General features: G+C 38.9%; 1 protein-coding gene across 1 annotated transcript; it reads right to left on the reverse strand.

Moving 5' to 3' along the window:
- Positions 1–13,804: 13,804 nt before the first annotated feature.
- Positions 13,805–17,881, reverse strand: LOC148018399 (FRIGIDA-like protein 4a). The gene is made up of 5 exons (XM_087661830.1): positions 16,314–17,881; positions 15,853–16,028; positions 15,219–15,770; positions 15,031–15,111; positions 13,805–14,860 (listed from the first exon to the last, which is right to left on the reverse strand). Exons 1-3 carry the CDS (start codon positions 17,512–17,514, stop codon positions 15,237–15,239), a joined length of 1,911 nt encoding a protein of 636 aa, XP_087517956.1. The 5' UTR covers positions 17,515–17,881; the 3' UTR covers positions 13,805–14,860; positions 15,031–15,111; positions 15,219–15,236.
- Between the last annotated feature and the right edge of the window lie 4,358 nt (positions 17,882–22,239).

Raw genomic sequence — 22,239 nt, forward strand, 5'->3', positions numbered from 1 at the left:
TAGATATTGTACTTGGTTGTGATTAGTTGATGACCTTAGGCAGGATTACTATGGATTTCTCACAGTTATATATGAAGTTTTTCTCCAATGGACAGCTCATCCATTTACAGGGAATCCCTAGTAGATCTGATTTTCAGCTTATCACCATTCAACAACTCAAGAAAGAGTACAAGAAGCGCTCACAGATATTTGTTTTGCATTTGAACAAAGAAACACAGGATCAGCCCAATAATTCAGCAAACCATCCAGCCTTGACAGCTCTTCTTGAGGAGTATAGAGATTTATTTGAAGTACCTACTTCATTGCCTCCTAAGAGAGCAGTGGATCACCCCATTGATTTGGAGCCCAACTCAAAGACAATCAATAAGCCACCTTACAGACTATCAAAATATGAACGAGAGAAAGTAGCCAAGCAAATCAAAGAGCTTCTTGAAATGGGATTCATTGAACCAAGTTCTTCACCCTATGCATCCCCAGTCCTGTTAGTCAAAAAGAAAGATGGATCTTTCAGAATGTGCATTGACTACAGGGATCTCAATAAGATAACAGTGAAGAACAGGTATCCTATACCCAGGATTGATGATTTGCTTGATGAGCTTAAGGGGGCTCGATTCTTCACGAAGATTGATTTGAGATCAGGGTATCATCAGATTCGCATGAGAGAGGGTGATGAAGTCAAGACTGCTTTTAGGACTGATCGTGGGCTCTACCATTTCTTGATGATGCCATTCGGGCTTACAAACGCTCCAGCTACCTTTCAAAGACTAATGAATAAGATTCTGCAACCTTTCCTCTTTCAGTTTGTCCTTGTGTTCTTTGACGACATTCTGATCTATAGCAAGACTTTACAGGATCATTTGTCACATATGAGGAAGGTTTTTGATGTGTTGAGACATCATAGGCTTTTTTATAAGGAGAAGAAGTGTTCTTTTATGTAGACTGAAGTGGAATACTTGGGACATATAGTCAGTGAAAAATGAATAAAGGCGGATCCCAAGAAGGTGCAATGCATAAGAGATTGGCCAACACCTACTACTACTACCTCTCTTAGAGGATTTCTTGGTCTATCTTCATTCTATCACTGATTTATTAAGCATTATGCGGCAATTGCAGCTCCTTTGACTGACAGGTTGAAGAAAGAGGCTTTCTTTTGGGATGCTCTTGCAGATAGCAGCTTCAACCAGTTAAAGGAATTACTTACTTCTGCTCCTATCCTTGTATGCCCGGATTTCTCCAAAGAGTTTACTATACAGTGTGATGCTAGTGGCCATGGCATTGGGGCTGTTTTGCTTCAAGAGCATGGAGTAATTGCATTTGAAAGCCGTAAGCTTACAGATAAGGAGATGGCCATGAATGTTTATGACCACGAAATGTTGGCTATCCTGTATGCAATCAAGAAATGGCACCATTACTTATATGGCAGCCGATTCAGAGTACATAGTGATCATCGCGTACTCAAGTATTTTCTTACTCAGTCAAATCTCACTCCAAAGCAACGACGATGGGTAGTAACATTACAAAATTATGACTTTGGCATCACTCATACAAGGGGCAAAGATAACATAGTGGCTGATTCTCTTTCTCGTATGTGGGCCTGCAAAGTGTCAGCCATGACAGAACTACATAGTGATTGGATTGAAGAACTACAAGAGGCCTATCTCTTAGATGAGGAATTCAGCCAAATCTTTCAGAAATTACAGCAAGGTCTTATGGAAGAAAACTCGCATTACCAGCTTAAAAATGGTCTTATTTGGTGGAAGGGTAATATTGTTATTCCCTCTACTTCTTCTTTCAAGCGAAAAATTATGGAGGAGTTACATTCTTCGCCTTTAGCTGGACATTTGGGAGTTTTCAAGACTTATGACAGGATCATGGAAAGGACTTTGGAAAGATGTCAAGGACTTCGTTATAAAGTGTATGCCTTGTCAGCAAAATAAGGACAGCACCCATAAGCCAGGAGGTTTGTTGCAGCCATTGCCTATTCCTACGGGTAAATGGACTCATATTACTATGGACTTTATCACTGGCTTACCTACTACCAAGAAGGGGTGGAATAGTATTTATGTGGTGGTTGACAGACTCACCAAAGCAGCTCATTTTATCCCAACAAAAATTCAGTTTATTGCTTCTCAAGTGGCCAACCAGTTTATGGAGCATATTTTCAGATTACATGGATTACCGCAGGTGATTGTCCATGATAGGGACAGTCAAAGTTTATGAGTAACTTTTGGCAAGCGGTATTTACATCTATGGGTACTAAGTTGGCTCCATCTACAGCTTATCATCCCCAAACTGATGGACAGACAGAGAGAGTTAATAAATGGTTGGAGACTTATCTTCACCATTTTTGTTATGATGTCCAAACCTCATGGGATTCTTGGTTACACCTGGCTAAGTTTGCTTATAACAATTCCACTCATGCGAGTATAGGAGTTTCACCCTTTGAGGCTTTGTATGGTTATAAGGTGCCCTTACCCACAGTCATCTTTAATGAAAAGATCAACCCTCATGGGAAGAAAGAGCTGGAAAGAATGCAGACCCTTCTTCAGCAATGCAAGGTGAATCTAAGGAAGGCTCAAGATCAGATGAAGATGTATGCTGATGAGAAGAGGAGGCCTTTAGAGTTTCAAGAAGGAGAGCTAGTTTTGTTGAAGGTGTCCAAATCCAAGTACTCTACATTGAAAGATGGATCCAGTAATAAGCTTGCCCATAGATTTTATGGCCCTTACAGGATCCTTAAGCGGATTGAAGAATTGGCATACAGACTAGAGCTTCCCTCTTCTACAAAGATTCATAACGTCTTCCATGTTAGTCAGCTCAAGCCCTATTATGGTGATCCAGTGGATATAGTTGATGAGCTGCCACCTATTGATGAAGATGGTCTTGTTCAGTACATCCCAGAGGCTGTTATAGGTCAGCGCGAAAAGAAGCTTCGATCATGTTCTATTGTGGAATATTTGATTAAATGGAGAGGTTTACCCTCTGAAGAGGCTTCTTGGAGACCTGATTCAATATTGGATGAGTATCCATACTTGAGGGATACATTAGTGGCTGAAGCCTATTGCTTATGGAGCTAGTATTGATGCAGACTGGTTCAGGACAGCACGCTGTTTTAGAACAGTTTTTATCGTACCTCATTTTCAGAATTAAGCTATCTACATGAGCTTAAAGTACTCTTCAAGATCTTCGTTTTGATATGTGGTACATCTTATTTGGACACTTCTATCAAAAGTTATGGCAGATTTGGTCCAGCAGGGACTGTTTATTCAGCAAGCTGTCTACTTTCTTCTGGAACTATTTGTTGAAGACTCTATGGATCCATTTGCTTCTGAAGTACTTCAAGTCATGTATATAGTTGGGTCCTCTTTCCGTTCTTCAAATTCAGCCCTTGTAATGGTCATTCTTCATTCATTTTCCATTTGTAAAGCTGTAAAACAGAGTAGTACTCTGTTCTATCCATCTCTTCTTTAGCTCTTTCTAGGTTTGTTTTTTAGGACAAAAACTTTTGGGAAGGGATGGATTGTAAGAAGTTGGTAATAGTTAGAATGTTGATAATATGCCACGTCACACAGACATTGGTATATAAGGAGAGAAGTTGTAATTTTTCACATCTTTTTGGACATATCAATACAATTACAATCTTTCTCTCCCTTCTTGCTCACAGCTTCTATGGCTTCCTCATCTTTCTTGTCTTTCTCTCTCCAAATCTAGTCTTTCTCTCTCCTCGTCACTCTTATGGTGTGTCTTCCAATACGGCACGACGAACAGCTCTCATGTTGGCTCAAAGGTCCTTTTTCATGCTGTGTCATCCAACAACCTCTACAAGGTCCTCACACTATCCCACGTTTATTCAATAGATACAATGCAATAGATGCTTAGCCTCAACTCTCTTTTCCTCTCATCGTGCCATATTGGACGGTTGCTTTTTTTATTGATGGATCCTCTTCCTTGCGAAAGCAAATATATTCAATGGCCAAGACTAAGCAAACCACAAGAAATGTTTATATACAACAGTCACCCCCAAAGGCTTCTGAGGTGCTTGTAGAGGAAAATGATGGCCTAGCTATCCTAGAGGGTTCTCCATGCCTCAAGAGATTCTTGTTCACCTGTTAGCCAAGGCCACATTATCAAATGACGGTCAAATTCTATATTCTCTTAATCCTCAACCTTCAAGTCTTCTTTTTGTTCCTAACCGTGGGGAACATTTTCCTCTTTCAGATACTCCTAAACATGGTGAACCATCAGCTGTGCCAATTGAGGAGCCTTCCAAAGTAGCCCCAATAAAGAGAAAAAGAAAAAGTCAATGTGGTTTTACATGTAGAGGTACCTTAGAGAGATCAAGAAATCTCAGAAGGCAACCAACCATCTCATCCCAAAGGCAATATTTATCAAAGTGGTCAAGGATGTTTCAATTGTCCAAGGTTACTACTATTGATGGACTTCTTTAAAAGTGGCAAATTTTAGCTATACTTTGTTTACATGAGGCTGTAGAGGACTTCAACATTGATTTGATTAATGATGATTACATTGCTACTACCCATGCACTCAAGATCACATTGACAAACAAGGACTCCAGTATGGTAAGCACGCTAAGGTACAAGTTTGATAAAGTATAGATCCCCTTATCCTCTACTATTGATCATAAATCCTTTGAGATCCTTAATGTTCTCCCAAAATTGTCCGGAAAGGAGAAAGAACCCATTGTTGAAGATGTTACTCACATATATCCTACAAGAACTGCAACTTAGAGAGAGACTGCTATGGAGGAGAAAATCTTAGAGGAGGTTGAAAGTGAGGATATGATTTGTAAAAGAAATATTGAGTCGCTTGGCCCAATTAAGTATGAGAGGATAGGCAAAGTATTTAGCCAAATGATTATTAATGTTTCTTGGGATGCAAATAAAGAGGATGACCTTAGCATATCTCTTGAAGAAAAAAGTATATTAGAGAAGAAAGATATTCAATTATCAAATTTCGTGGTTTATTATTGTTTAAGGTAAGATCTCTATTTGTTTTTATTGACTTTTTCAAATTTCATTGCACCTTCATTCCCTTATAAGGGCTTTTTTCCTATACAAGGCATACATTGCTTCTCTCAACAATGATATCACAAAACTATATTTATTGTTGATCCATTTATCTCTGTGGATTTGCTTTCAAAGTCTGATTCAAATATTGCAAGATTTTTTAAAATTTTTGATAGTGCCACACACTTCCATATCTTTTTTCAATATCTTGAAAAGTAAACCTCTTATAGATACTTAACTTTTGTGATTTATTTTCATATTTGTTGCTTACTAATTTTTATTTTACAAAGGATATTAGAGTCTAATCTACTTTGATATTCTTGTTCAAGAGGTCACCCTTATGAATTCCCTTTCAAGAATTCATGGCATGGCAAAAATACATTGTCAATGGTTTTCGTTTTCTCTTGTTTTCTAAATGTGTGCAAGTAGGTCATTTACCATTGGCTAACAAGTTTTCATTTCCAATGCTAGCAAACTTATTACTACCCACAAAGATGTCAGTTTTGAAGACATTGCTCACTCTCAGAGACCTTTCAAGTTTCTCCTTCAAGAGGTCCCACTACATAAAGTGATGCACATTGTTGCAGATGGAGAGTCATTTCGAATGTTTATAGGACTATAGATTCAAAGCTACTAAACATAGATGGGGTGAACATAAGTCTTCCATATTTTTCTTTTAAGTTGAAAGTCTCTTGTGATTTCAACTCAATTATTGTGTACTTTGTTTCAGTGCAAAGATTACCCTAAGTCATACATGTGGCGAATAATGGAGAGGTGTATTAAGATAATTTTGGATAGGGCAATAATACTAGTGGACTTGACTCTCCTGTTACTCCTAAATCTTCCAAGGGAAAAGCCAAGGGACACGTGAAAACTAGAAGGGTAAAGACACAACCAATTCAAACGCCAAAAAGACTAACATTGCCTCTATAAAGAAAGGTATGCCCAAGCTTTCTCCTTTGAAGTTTAATACATCTCCTTTGAAGCCTCAAGAGAAGAGGGTACTCATTAAATTCAAATACTTCCAACAACAAAAAAACAGCCTACTATAAAAAAAGTAGTGATGATGAATGAAAGTGATGAAGAAAAAATTGTGCCAAAGAAGGAGAAATGTTCAAAGAAATGAGAAATTAAAGATCAAAAAGCCTCCTGAGTTTCCTTGAAGTCAGAATGGGAATAAACATCCATGAGGAAGATGAAAATAGAGCTAGTCAATTTGATTTTCAAGTTAAAGATACTTCATTTTCTCTCCAATGAAATTACCCTAAGGACACTTTTCATGTCTATCATTAAGAGAGTATCATTGTATATTAGATATCGATCAGCAAGCTCATAAAGTCATCATAGATTTTCATAAGAGTCACGTAGTTCTTCTTGTTAGTGGGGATTAAAGTTATTGTTTTAGGAAAGAGGGGACAAACCAACGTTAACTAGGCTTCAATGACCAAGATACACAAGGGATTGAGAAAAGAAGACAAAATCTTTACGATAAATCTTGACAAGGAGGACATTGTTCAATAAGAAGAACCATCTTGCTTAGGGAAATAACTAAATATATCATCAAACAAGTTAAGAGAGTTATCTACATCTCATGAGGTTGATCATGAGATACACAATCCTGGGATCTCAACCTATAGTAAAGCAAGTCTATAAGATATCTATACTTGAAGTGCTAGCAGTCTTACATTTTAGGTCAATGTAAGAGTTCATCCAACCAAGCCTCTCACTTGGGGAGCACCCATCCTCTTTAGCAAAAAGAGAGATGGGACTCTATGGTTTTGTATAGATTGTAGGGGTAGCAACTGTATTCTCAAAAATTGACCTCAAGTTGATGTATTATCATAGCTTCACATTGAAGTGCAAGATGTCCCAAAGAAAAGCTTCCATACAAGGCATGGTCATTATGAGCTTATTGTGATACCTTTGGCCTAACACTCCAACAACCTTCACCAAAACATATTCATAAAACAACTGAATAAATTTGTATTAGTATTCTTTGATGATATTCTAGTATATTCTAAAACCAATGAGAAGAATGATAATCATCTATGGCTTATTCTTGATATCCTTCGAGCACACTAGTTATATGCTAAAAGGAGCAAGTATATTTTCTTCACCCATGTGCTAGAATACTTGGTCTTTACTATTCGAAAGGAGTCACTACCTCCTAGACAAAGTTGAATCTTTCTTAAGTTGGCCAACTACTAAGAATTTCTTAGTCTAACAGGGTGACATCATATTTTTATCTATGATTATGCTAGAATTGCAAATCCCTTGACTACCCTCTTAAAGAAAGATACACCTTGAATTGGACATATGATTTCCCAATAGCTTTTGGAAAGCTAAAATTTGTAGTTGCTTCATTAATGGCACTAAAGCTACCAAGCTTCTCTTCACGGTCATCATGGATGCTAGTGGTTAAGCAATCAAAGTAGTACTTTTTCAAGAAGAAAGACATGTTGCTTTTGAGTCAACGAAGCTCCAAAATCATGAAAACAACTATCCCACTCATGACTTGGACTAACTAGTTGTAGTCCGTGCCTTGAAGCCTTGAAGCTTTGGCGCCACTGAATTCTAGGAAAGCCTTTCTAACTTATCACAAATCGTCAAAGTCTCAAATGATTATTCACACAACCAGATCTCAATATGAGACAAAGAAGATTAATTGAATTTTTATACAATTATAATTTTCAAATAGTCTATAAACATGGGAATGATAATGTAGTTGGTAATGCCTTGAGAAAAGAGCTTCTCTTGTTGCCATTTCTAGGACATATAGTCCCATGGTGAGATAAGTCAAGAAAAACCTAGCAAAGAATAGATCATTTGAAACCATCTTAAAGAGTATTTGAGAAAAAAAATATCACCATAATGTAAGCTCATCATTTCAATGCAAGAATGATGTCTTAATTATAAAAGTTGGCTTTGTCTTCCCAACAATGAAGACTTGATTATTAAGATCCTTAAAAAGGCCCATGACATTTTCCTAGCAAGTCATCTTGGATTTCATGAAACTATTGCTACTCATAACATATCATTCTACATTTCATGAAACTCTTGCTACCATAAGAAATAATTTCTTTTGGCCAAGGAAAAAAACAAAAATTGCATACTTATTACCAATCAAAGTAACTTAGATGTTATGGATATTGCAATTATATTTGTCAAAGGCATTCTTCATATTCATGGGATCCTACTAAGAATAGTGATTGATAAAGATGTTAAGTTTGCTTTTGTCATGCACTAAAAAATCTAATATCTTCTAGGAATCTCTAGAAGATTCGAGCTATTCCTTAAAAGACTCTAAAGCATTAGACTTACATCAACACTACTAATCTCATTGGCTATGTGAAAGTTTCTTATATCTTTGATGATATGGGATTAGCCGTCCAAGATCTTAAAAATCAACTCCAATAAACCTGAGAGGCATGCCTACATCAAGAAATCCCCTTCACATGTTATAGCCACCCTACTAGCTACAAGGAGGAGAAGATTAGCCTATCTAAAAATTTTGATGGGACCGGATCATTCAAAGGCTTTTTGCCTACATGCAACCCAGGCACTATCTAATTATGCTTCTCAAGTGGGACTTACCGACACACTCCTCTTAAATATATTCCTCTCTTGGTTTGCACTCTTACTTGAGGAATCTTCTCTACTTCATAATTTCAAAGCCTTTGTTGAAGAATTCTCGACTAGCTTGGAGATACTAATAGAGCTAGAGTTGTTGAGACCAAAGTAAGAAGTCTACAGTAATAAGGATCTCAACCAAGAGTAGTTTATGCATCTGAATTCCAATAACTCACTTGTGATATGACTTGGTATGAGGACTATTTTATTAGTTAATTTTGTTGGGGATTGAATGATTATGTAAAGAATATGCTATTGACAATGGTAAAGATTCACGCATTGACTTCATTTCTTAAGCAATAGAATGTGACAATTCAAAGATACCAAGAAAAGCACCATGGTGCTTTATTAAGTCTGGAAACCACAACAACAATGACATCCTAAGGGAAACAAGAAATCAATGTTGAGCCTATGTAGATTGATTCAGCTTGATTCAAGCCATCGATAGCTCAAGAGAAGTAAGGATGACATGCTCTTGGATTTTGTTTATATTATGGATGACCTAGGCATATTGCTTAACATTGTCCTAATAAGGACTTGCAAGTACAAAGTTCTATAATGATTGGCAACCAAGGCAAACCGAATGTACTATCTCAATGCTTCTATCTAGTATCTAAGAAAGGAGATACAACTCGTTATCAATAGGATTTGGTTCTCTTTAAACTAGAACAACTCCAACTTCGTGCAATAATTAGCAAAGCTCCAAAAGATCTAGCCTTCCTTATACAAGTCAAGAAATAACTTCCCAAGGATCGCTTTGTCTGATATATTAAGAAAAAAATTCAAGGAGTATAAATGTTGAAGACTTCTTGGAAGTTCAAGGTCTCTTCTATTATTGAGGGCTACTATATACACCACCGAAATAACTTCAATTACACATACTTTAAACCTTTCAACTATAGGATGTTTTGGGGTCAAAATTATATATAGCTTATCTTTCGAGACTTTTGGTGGTCTCAAATGTGACAATTGATCAAATAATTTGTACACACGTACATGCAATGAAATGAAAGTTCCTCGCCATCAACATCATGGGTTGCTCCACCCCTTGCTTGTTCCTAATGATACAGCCCAAGAAAGATATAAAGACAATGTTGAGTTGACAATGGATGTAACATCCAACTCACAAAATTGGAGATTGAGTTTACCTTTTACAACAAGATCTCGCCCTTTCCAGAAGTTGGATTATCAAAGACTTGGCAATTTAAGATCAGTAACCAAGTGAATCCAACCACTTATCATCTCCAATTACCACAATCCATGAGAACTCACCCAATATTCCATGTCTACATCTTAGAGCCTTGCCATACATCCTTGATTTTAGAATCCCTCATGGAATGCTTGAATTTCTTATACAATGGAAGGGCTATGATGCTAGCGAGTGAATATGGAAGGTGGCCTCCAACCTTCATCAAGCACCTACTAAAGTAAAGGAGCTTCATCAAAAATATCCATTAAATCTAATAGTATTACCAAGAAACCCCAACTCCTTACTAAATAAGGGGGTAATATCATGGATATTAAGAAATCTAGTATCTTCTACTCTAGAAGATTCAAGAAAGTTCTAAGAAGGTTTTAAAAGATTCTTTGGAAGACTAGTGACCATTAATACTTGCATTAACACTGCTTATGTCATCAACTATGTCAACAATACTTATATCATTGATATCATCATCTAAAAGCTTCTCCTTAACCTCATCTACTCTAGTGTAAATAGGAGGATAGTCAAACCAAAAGATAAGGTCAACCAAGGCTTGAAGGAAACAAAGAAAAAGAAAAAGAAAAAGTTATCACTAATGCACTTTAGCGCAATATTAAACATGGGTTTTTGTTGAAGAAAGGAGTACCCCGCCCACGAACAAACAAGTAGACAAGATATACATGGATGGGTCCCCGTACCAAAGTCTATTATGTTGTTTGACCTTGAATATATGATCTTAATGGACCTTTTAAGTGAGTCTTGAGCTACAAGCCCTTTAGCCTTGCCAACACCAACTATGAGGCTCTTGCTAGGTCTCTAGTTTCAATCCATGCCATGTATCCCCAATTCTTGTCTTGTATTTGATCTAGCATTGTATCAAGACATTATCTTGTATTGAGAATCTCACCTTGCTATAAACACCATTGTATTGATCTTTTGTCAAGAAGGATATTGTTGTAATTTATTATCTTGTAATAAAGTATTAAATTCTTTCTTCTCTTCTTTCATGATTTTATAGTAGTGAAGTATTAAATTCTTTCTTTTCTTCTTTCATGATTTTATACTATTATTTTCTATTTTAAATAGTGACATTATATTTGATTTTAACTCTTAATAAGTCACCCAACGATCCACCATTACTATAAGGGTCTTGATTGTTGAGTAAAAAATCCCTCACCTTTCATTAGGAAACTTGTAGCAAAATGAAAACAATGCTTCCAAGGTGCTGCTTCATGACATTTAACATCTCAAAAGCCATGACATACAAGGACTATTGTTAATGCTCCAACTAAAGATGCAATTTTGGTGGGCGAAAGTGAAATGGTTAGGATTGCCCAACTAAAGATATACATGTTATGGTCCATGTGAGAAATTTTAAATAGCATTGCAAAAGGGAATCTTGCAACAAATAGCCAACTTATGATAGTTTCACAAGTGCAAGGCATGGGTGATAAGTGGCAAATGTAATCCCAAGGTGCCATTTATCAATTATAAATTGTCACGTTATACCGATTTTGGAAGTTAAAAGTCTTGCAAGCTATTGCACACATGGCCTTCATATGCATGACCACTTCTCAACTTTAGAATGATACGCTATAGTAGTTTTGGAAGCCTGATGTGGTCCCATCACAAGTGTTCTAAATTAACACAACATTTTAAAGGTGGTAGAGTGTTTAATAATGAAGCACTATAAAATGTTATGTACAATGAACTTTCAAAATCTTCTTAATTGTGATTAAAAATCCATAAAGCATTAAGGATTTGAGAGAACTTGCCCATTTTGTTTACCAAAAATGTAGGCAATTGATGACTTTGGCATAAGTAATGTTACATGTAGCTTAAAGCAACCTTTTCATGACTTATAACTTTTGAATGATTTAGATTTTGTAAACAATCTTTAAAAATCAACCCGGCATCCTTCCTCGAAAGTTTAGGTGCAATGGAGCTACTTTTGTTGCAATGTGAGCAATGGATCTTCTCCAATAGCCCCCATGACCTAGAAATCCTCTTAATGGCTTCAAATTAGTGGACATATTCAAGATGACAATCTTCTTGCATTATTTGGAAACACATTGGAGTCTTATTTTCTTAGTTATTGGGTATTTGTATTCATGTCTTAAAATTATTTTGTTAATAATGTATAGATAGACTTTGATGGGATATTCTTGTTAGTAGTCAAGATGACCACTCTTTGTACAACGCTTGCCTAGATGGAGCTTGTCTAGATAGATACAAAGACAACTTTCTTACATAGAACTTAGTACAATAGCATTTTTAAGTGATTTGGACAAGGCAATCAATCACAAACTTTCTTGAGCCATTCAACTTTCAAAGGCAAATTCTTTTACTTACTAGACTTTTGATGACCTTAGCAAAATACTCTAGTCTAGTCACCATTCATGTGGACCAATCGTCTCTTTTTTGCTAAAGAAGCCCCACATCTATCTATGGGACCCACCCATTTAGAAACACCCACCTCTTTCTTCTACACATGGACCACTAACAAAGCAATCTTAAACTTTTAGATCCTAATCTTTCGACCCCCTTAGAGCAACCTACATTGCCTCATTCTACCCACCCATTTCCCTTCTTTAAGAGAAAAAACCCAATACTTCAGTAATTGATCTCTCAAAAGCCAAAAAGAGAAGCATTTTTGCCGGTCTTTGAGGCTCTATAATCCAATAGACCACTAGCCAATCTCTCAAGAGCCATTAATTCCCATGAAAATGAGTACATTAAACCTTTCTTGCACGTTCCTAAGAAAGCTTCTAACCATCTTCTCAATGGTCATCCAAGCAACATTCCTAAAAGCAAACCAACTTTCTAACATGAATTAAGAGTAATAATTGAGAGATTTTTTACAGTTTATTAGAGATCTCTCTCACCTAATCAAACCTTTAAGAGTGCCTCGCTCCCAACTTCCAAGGACATCAAACAACCTTGCCTTTTTTTTTTTGGATTTACCAACCACTATCAAGGCATGCAATGTCCCAACATGAAGTAAGAGTAATACTCCAGATATCTGGTATCTCTCGCTACCATTCCCCAAGGATAATGTCAAAAAACCTTGCCTTCTTTTGGATTTAGCAACCACTCTTGCATGTAATTGAGCAAATATTCAAAACAAAGGAGCATTACCCATAGACCTCAGTAAGAGCATCGACAAAGTCTTTGTCAACCCATAAACCTCAATAAGAGCATCAACAAAGTCTTTGTCCACCTTCGGTATGTTTCAATGCACAAAAACTAAGAGCAAAAATGACACGAGGCCAAGGAAGCCCTTTGATGACGCGTCCCTACCAATCAAACTTTCTTAAACAAGGCTTGGTTCTGATAGCAATAAGAATTGGATCCAAATAACACCCTCGTCCCACTAATCTTTTGAATACAAAGGATAACAATCCTCAAAGTTTGAGTCAAATTCCATTTCTAAAAGTAGGGATGATAAACCTCAACTTATCCTGTCATGCACCTTCTCATAGTCCCGAGTTGATGAGAACAAAATCCTGTGAACATCTAACGGAAAAGTCTATTGCTAAGTCCAGGTTAAAAATAGCAGCATTGTAATTGACAAAACTACATAATTGACAAAACTACATTGTCTAGGTTGAAGGATTTAAGGAAATAAAGATTTTATGTTATAAGCAGGTGCCTTAGGCACCACCTGATCTTTGGTAGAATTGTAAAATAACAAGTTCACTGGTATATCCTGTCATGCACCTTCTCAAAGTCCGAGTCGATGAGAACAAAATCCTGGGAACGTCTAACAGAAAGGTCTATTGCCAAGTCCAGGTTAAAAATAGCAGCATTGTAATTGACAAAACAGCATTGTCTAGGATGAAGGATTTAAGTAAATAAAGATTTTATATTATAAGCTGGTGCCTTAGGCACCACTTGATCTTGGGTAGAATTGTAAAATTACAAGTTCACAGGTGGTCTCCCGTCTCAATTTTTAGGTCACTTTTAGGCGCTTGAAAGCTGTTGAAACAAACACATTTTATTGTTTATCACTTGTTAGAAACCACTCAAATGAACTGTTTCCAGCAACGCTATCATGAGCTCCATGGGTCACAACCCACTTGCCATACAATATGTCCATCCACTGTTCTTATTCACAGCTTTATGACCATTGCTCATCCACCTCATCTGAATGAGTACTTTCTCATTCCCTTTCTATGCAACACACAACCGGGGAACTGACCTTCCTCCAGATCTCCAACACATGAAATTAGGTCCCTATTCTGTGCACCTACAGAAAGCTGGGGTGCTGAACTTCCTCATTTTTCCAATATACAAACTTTGGAGTCGCAAGAAAATAAGCCGCATTGCAGAAAACTAAGTACAGACAGATCGTGGAATTGTTTCAGAAACACAACTCCGCAACTTCTCTTCCCCCATACTTCATATTCTAACTTTGGAGTTGCAGAAACAGAGGACACATTAAGGATAAATTCACAAACAGATCATGCAATCATTTAAGAGATTGGTTTGTCAGCAGTTAGCTGGCTTCTGTCACCTGTTGAGATGCCGCGGCAGTGGCACACCTCAAGACCAACTGGAGGACACATAAGGGCTGATGAGTGAAGAAATCAGCCTGATCTTGACAAACATCCTTTCCAATTTTCATTATTTGATTGGTGTGGTGGTGTTGGAGGGGGGAGGGTGGTCGTGTGTGTGTTGGTGGGTGTGTGTGTGTGTGTGTGTGTGTGTGTGTGTGTGTGTGAGAGAGAGAGAGAGAGAGTCCAAGCATACACAAACCATGTGTATTACAGATTCCAGGACATTGACTGGCAAAATTACAGATCTTGTAACTGTCCTTATTTTGCTTTTGACAGGACAAGTGCTATTACTATAGGCAATCACAGAAACAATCCCATTACCCCTAGAAATGCAACAGCATGTAACTCTAAAGGAGACCCTTTCTGTGCTTCCAGAAGCTTCTGCATAATGTATCGACTGTTTGTAGAGAAAATCTCAATCCATGCAACAGAGATGACAGACCCTGTAAAACAGCATTTCATCAAGTTTTGCAATGCTTAACCAGAGCTTGAAAGACCAACCAACCAAAAATAACAGAAACATGTATGAAAGTGCTTCGTCCATCTTTACCAAATTTCTAACACTATTGTAAAATTATTTCTCCAAAACTAATAAAGGGAATTACAACCATACCACAAGGCTCAAAGGAGACTCCACCATCCTGTACTCTGATTCTGCTGATACCATTTACAACTATCTAAAAAGTCGCATATCCTGTGCAAAGACCATCCAACAGCTAGTTAAAGAGAGTCATTTGCTTTGCCAAATAAACTACGCTCACTAAAAGTCCCACCTTGCAAAGGCACAGTAAAATAACATACCATCGTTGTAGTGCATCATTAGTGCAAAAATGGTGATGGATAAGCAGGAGTAGGTGGCGGAAGACCACTGCCAAATTGATAGCCCGCAAAGTTTGCTGGAGGGTTTCCATATGCCGCAGATCCATAGACTGGAGATGGCAAACCATCAGCAGTATAAAGGTAAGAAGGTGGTAGACCTACAGGAGTACGACTTGCATTTGTATAAGCTGAACCATAGCTGCCTTGATTTGTTCTGTCAAAATTGCCAGCCATTGCCAAGCCATATGAAGTCAACCCAATGGAGCCATACTGTGCCCTCTCTGGTGGACGGAGAAATGTTCTCTCAGCAGGCACAGAAGGCACATGTGAGAAACTATTTCCTGAATTTGCACGAGGCCTTTTAGCTTGAGCCTTCACTGCAACAGCAACCCTTTTCCTGTCCAGTTTTGTTTTTTCGAGCTGTAACACTCGCTTCTGAAGAGGAGAAGATGGGAACTCTGACTCCAATTCAAACTCCTCAATGCATTTGAGTACACTCTTTAATGCTGCTAACTCTTTTGAGGTTGAGTCATTCTGCAAAGAGAATGGTTTAAATATCTGAGTCATTCATTTAAACAACACAAAGTACAGCAAGTCACAATGTTTGTCACTATACCAAAGTTGCAGGAGAATTTGGTCCAGTTTTCAAAATTAACTGAGCAGACTTCTTTGCCTCCTTAAGATATGCCTTCAGTAAGGGTCCAGGCTGAATGCGGTCCATAATACCAAAGGCATGTGCCAGTGAGATTGCCTCCATTTGCTTGCCATCACTAGCTAGTTGGTCCACAATATCTGACAAATAACAGGCATCCCCATATGAAAGTAAAGACCAGAACCTAAAACAAGACAAATAATGCATGTAACAAGATACGAGCGACCTAAAGCATAAGCCTGTAGGACTTTCTTCCAATAAAAGCATTGCCCGGTCATTATGATGTGAGAATAACCCCAAAATTGGAAAAGTGCTGATCAAAAACATTGCAAACGTGTGCTGGGATAGCACTGTAGATCATCAGTTATCTTAATGTGCTGAACAAAAATATTACAAGCATGTTCTAGGACAACATAGTATGTCACCTGGTATCTTAGCTGTCAGCCCAAGTGACCTGCATAGAGCAGGAGTCTGCCTGCGCCGAGCCACAATAGTCACTAGTTTACAGAGATGATCCTTTTCATACTCGTGTGCAACACCAAAAGTGCCCAAGAGTTGCAAAAATGCTTGGGCATCTAGAGAGTTACTTGCAACAACATCCCCCTCAAATCTCATCTTGGCTTTCCACCCATCAGCCATGGTTTTGGCCCTCTCCTTTATGCTATCAAGCACAATTGGAAACTCTGGTCCTAGAGTCGGATGAGCAAGCACTTGACACAGGCATTCCATAAGGAGAATGCAGGCTCGTCGATTAGCAGAAATTCGAGACTCTTTCTTTTCCCCTTGAGTGCTCACTGATCGCTGCGCCTGTGACTGTGGCTCTTGTATTTCTGAGTGGTGATCTGTAAAACAGTAATCTTCCAGAGAGTCAAGCACTAAAGTTGCAGGATCACTAGCACTCTTCAGTGCATGAGGCAACTCACTACGAAGTCCATTTACATCTTTTCTACGTTCCACCATGTACTTCCGCAGACCACTGCCATCCATCCTTTCACATAAATCTTTCAGATATTGCCGCAGCTTCAGGTCACTGGTTTTAGGACTTGATGTGCTAGGTTCCTTGACACCATCCTTGGAAGATATACAACTGTCCACTACAGAACAAGCATCCAGTTTTTCATCAGTAGCCTGAGCTTTATCTGTGAGTGAAAGACGTACGATCTCCTGGTCAATCTTAGACACATGATCCTCCACAGAATCACTCATAGCCATGTCGGCTGTCTTTTTCATGCTGACTTCACACTCAGAGGTTTCCATGACCTCACTCCACTTGCGCTTTTCATCAAGCAATGCAGCAATGGCAGAGTCCTTGAGCTCTCTGACGCGCTCAAACGAAACCTGCTCTTTCTCTGCTATGGCCTCCTCTCTCTTGCAGAGCAGCTCCTCTGTCTCCTTAACCCTCGCCTCAAAGGCCTTCTCCTTCTCGCAGAGCTCATCGAACCGTCTCTGCAGATCATTCTCGGCTTCGGCCAGGTACTCTTCGACATCTTTCCACTGGAGGAGGCAGCTGGTCAGGGCAGCTCGGTGGTCGTCGAGAGTGATGAAGGCCTTACGGAGCTTGTCTTTCTTGAAGGGAAGCACAGGATCCATAACGAAGGGGGAGCAATCGACGATCGCAGCGGCCATGGTAGCTTGGGAGGTGGGCAAGGAGGGTCGAATCGCATCCCCGGGTGTCACGCAAGAGCAGCCGCAGGTGCGGCCATGTGGACATATATGAGAGGGGGAACACACAGACACACAGGCACACAGAATCTCTCTCTCTCTCTCTCTCTCTCTCTCTCTCTCTCTCTCAACACACACACGTGTGGGTGCATACAGAGGAGGACCTTACCACAACTTGCCCTGCGGACAGAGATGATCTGAGGCCTGGGTGGAGCTTCTCGAAGACAGAGGCGAGCACTAGCGAAATATGAATGGGGCTATCTCTGGCTTGGACATGATGCATACATACATTGATACCGGGTGTGACCTTCTCTGTCAATGGCAGGACAACGTGATGTAATCAATAGGACCTTTGCCCAAACCCTAATATACGTCTGCTGTCCATCGTTGGTGTGGGCCCATGATCCAACGGTCTGCATTTTCCCCAAGCAAGTTTGAACTTTGCGACTGTGCAAATCTTTAAAAAAAACGCTTTAGACACTTTGACATGGTGGCCATAAATCTTAAGCCTGCAGGGCCCAGGCCTACATTGTTCCAAACTTCCATGGTAATTGAAGTCGGAGGTTTTATGTTCCATTGTTCATGATACGACGAGGTTCTGTGTGTTTCACTATTCCCAAAATAGCAAAGTTAAGTGGCAATAGATGGAAGAACTTCTAACAAGTAGACCTACCATTTTAATCTATCTATACTACCTCTTATTCGGCAATCCACTAAACCTAAGCATACGAATGTGTCTATCCTACATGGCACTCAGTGCAAGATTTTGAAATGGCATATGAAAGAAATAAAAATATGCAACTGAGGTAGGAAAAGAAGAGAATAAAATAAAAATGGGATTACAACAAGCAATGAGCTAAATTTAAACAAAGTGAAATTAAAAATTAATACTAAGGATGGTATTACAACTACCATCAATGGCTAATGATAGTTCAAGGGATGGAGATTGTAGCTACCAAGTATGGGATTATGGTTGTGCAAAAGGAAATTGCATAGGAAAAGAATTTATCAAATGGCTGAACATTGGGTGGTAGCGGGATCACATGTATATTGCTCCCTAATCTGGAGGGGAGATAATGATGGCTCATGTGCACTTCTAAAAGGCATGTGGTGGTTGGATGGATCTAGCCATAAAAGTAATATTTGTCCATGTCATAGATGATCTCTCTTAGAGGTGAGTCTTTGATTGCTCGATCAATCAGCGCTCTCCTTATTCCCCTTTTTGTTCCACTTGCTCAAAATATTGTGTGTGCAAGTCAAGTTGGAGCTTGTGCTTGCTTACTAAGATGAGTATGTAAGATTGGACAATACATGAAGCTTCATTGCAAATCTAGCTTCTATGGTACAAAAGTAGTGTACATTTGACCTGGTGTTGTGCTCCTCCTTTTGGTGTTGTCGAGGTCATTCATATGCTACTCCACTTGGTCACTCTCTAAGCCATGTATAGTGTGCCCATCTTGATAAGAGAGGCTACATGCATGCACAAAAACACTTGAGGCATGCAACATTCCTAATGGAGAAGCTTGTTGGCCAAGAGACAAGGGACCGAGCACAATCATGACTATGAGAGAGAAAGAGAAAGAGAGAGAGAGAGAGAGAGAGAGAGAAAGAGAGACATAGAGAGTATGTGTGTTTGTGTGTGTACACGCACATGTACATGTATGGTGCGTGTGCCAAAGCTCATCACACAAACCCAATCATGTTGTAGTCTACTGGGCTTGATGCAAGTAACTATGATGACATGCTTTCTAAATATTTGTTGCACATGAGCTTTATCAAAAATCATGTACATAGTGCATGTATGTGAAAGTGCCTTCGGTTGTGTAGGTCAAGCATTGATGAGACATGGCCCTTTAATAAAGATAACCAGGATAAGAATTCACTAATAGCACGACTTGTTTTTGCCAAAATAGATTTAGTCTATTCTAATAGCTTTACATCCAAAAATCATATTTTAGTCTTTATAGGCTTTCATAGCAAATATATCCAAAATAAATCAAATTGCATATATGTGCATGCAAAGTCCTTGCAGTTGTAAGCGTTTATAAAAATATAATATTTTCATGCTATGCAGCATACAATTTTCAATAATATTTTCACACTATGAAACATACAATATCAATGCATTAAAATGTGCTTTCCAAAATATTTATTTCACATAACTCCATCTAAGAATCGTCTCTCCACAACACAAGACACATTAGTATCCTTCTATCTATCTACCATGCATAATACGACTAGTATCACACATGTACGCTCATACAATAAATCACTAATCATGTAGTAAATAGATAAAACCCACAATAAATAAAATAAATGTTATCTTATTTTCATGGTGAATTTTGATATAATAAAGTGATTATCATAATTCCATGACATTTTCTAGGGGTAAAAAAACAAGTGTCCCTATAATTTATCAAACAAAGAAAACAACAAGGGTGGCCAACTACATGCTACTGCTACCTCATGCAGCAAATATGCACCTTCCTATGAAAATAAGGTCCAATGAATTGTACAAGAAACATTGCATGACACGGTGAATCTACGCCCATGGGATATTTACAATAAATGTGAGTGGTAAGTATTTATTAGATGATGGACCTTTACCCGAGTTTCTTCCACATAATGATTTCTATACTTAACTAGATACCTATGATACTGATTTTTGGTTCTAGATGTGTTTTGGTCAATAATTACTTCAAGAATGAGTTCCCTTAAAAGGTTTCAACAAACGTATGATAATGATTTTTTGTTCTAGTTGTGGCCATGGTCAAGAATTACTTCAAGAATGCCCGATCAAAATGCATGTTCATTAATTTTATGAATAATATAGAGTGGGCCATAATACCTTAGAGCTAATTTAATTTTTGGGTGTCTTTTGATGGATTTAACCCCTTCTTTTAGAGTCTTTCCATGATTCTAGCTAAAGTATCAGATCTAGAATATCAATAGCCATATTGGTCATGGGGATAGGTAGTTTCTTTCCATAAACATTTTCAAAATGTGCTTCATAGTAGAATGTGGGGTGTTATTGTAAGCAAATAGAAGGACAGAGGGAAATGTTGATCGATCCTAGTTATTTGGTTTATCAATGGTGTAGGGTCTAAGAAGTTCAAGGATAGTCCTATTATTTGATTCTGTCTAGCCATTGCTTTCAAGGTGGAAAGCTAAGGTAAAGTCCATATTTGTAGCACGTTAGCGCCGCCTGAAACGCCCCCTAATTATTTTAATCAATTTTTTAAAAACTTACTACCACCCCCTGTCGTCATGCCGATAGGGAGAGGGAGTGGAGTCAGCAAACAGGAGATGACGAGGGAGGGTAGTTGCAATCGACATGGAAAGGAGGAGGAAGCGACGTGATGTCGACAATAGGAGAGGAAGTCGAGACAGAGATGACAATGACGAGTCCGCCATAGAGGAAGACGCCACCACCACCACCACTTCACTTCGCCCCCCCCCCCCCCCAAATCGTAATAAAGAAAAAGGACATATATGAAGCCTTGAGGAAGGCCCTCGAACTAGTGCTGGCTGTGAGGGTGAGAGAGGAGGAAGAGAGAGAGAAAAGGGATTTAGGGTTTTGTATATAAAGTTGAAAAGTGAATGAGAAGCTCATTCTTGTGTGTGGCCAAAAGTGGCTCTCCTCCTCCTCCTCCTCTTCTTCTTCTTCTTGTTATTGCTTGCTTGAGCTTGTGCTTGAGAGAGGGAGTGTGAGAGCGTGAGGGAGTGAATGTGTGAGGGTGAGGGACCGAGGAGGAGAAGCTCTCCATCTTCTCCTCTCTTCTTCTCTTCTCTTGTCTTGGTCACGGCGATGGAGCTTGGAGCGTGGAGCTTGAGGATGGAGCTTGCTTGAAGCTTGCACTTGGATCATGGAGCTACCGGAGTGCACGGGAGAGGAGGTAACTCGATCGGCATGGAGGTAAGCTCACTACACCCATAGATATGGATGGTGCGTCAGCTATGTGAGAGGTAGCCATTAGTGCTCGGCTTGGTACGCTTGAAATAATAAGTGGTCCGAGGGTCTTAGTGATTGAGCGAAAGCTCCCACATTTTGGTTCCGTTTGCCGGGACCAATGGATTCAAGCCTTGAGTGCTTGCGCACTTCGAATTGAGCATTGAAGTAGGGTTTTCCCTAAACCAGTGCTTGAGGTAGATAGGTAGGAAGCGAGGGAGTTTGAAGAGGTATTCGATCTCCTTAGCAAGTAGGTTTTTGATTTGTTGTTGAATATTAGAGTAGGACCATCCATCTCCATCTCTGGTTTTTGATTTTTGTTGCGTTAGGTTAAGATTAGGATAGGAAAAAAGAAGGAAAACAGTAGGGGTTTTTGCTACTATATAACAGGTTGAAATAAGAAAATAGGGGCACATATTCAGATTTCTGGCTGGAAGAGTATGAGGGACTAACTTCTGAGGTCACAGTAGGCTGGGATGGGCCAATAAGAGGCCCAGGGAATCAAGAAATACCACATTTCACACCCTGCCTTCTGAGAAGAGAGTGAGCTTGAGAGCTAGGGGGAGAGAGAGAGAGAGAGAGAGCTGCGGGGAGATCGTTGACGTGCTGATCAATTCGAGCGCCACACTGTTTCCAGGTACGCCAGGCGCTTCCCTTTGTTACTTTGCATCTAATTAGACTGCACGGCATGATTCGGTGAAGTAGACGTCGGCCACGCAGTTGAACCAATTTGTCCGAGT

This window comes from Lygodium microphyllum, chromosome 21 (genome assembly GCF_053477565.2).
Source record: "Lygodium microphyllum isolate KBCC chromosome 21, Lygodium_microphyllum_v1.1.10, whole genome shotgun sequence".
In the NCBI taxonomy this organism is placed as follows: Eukaryota; Viridiplantae; Streptophyta; class Polypodiopsida; order Schizaeales; family Lygodiaceae; genus Lygodium; species Lygodium microphyllum.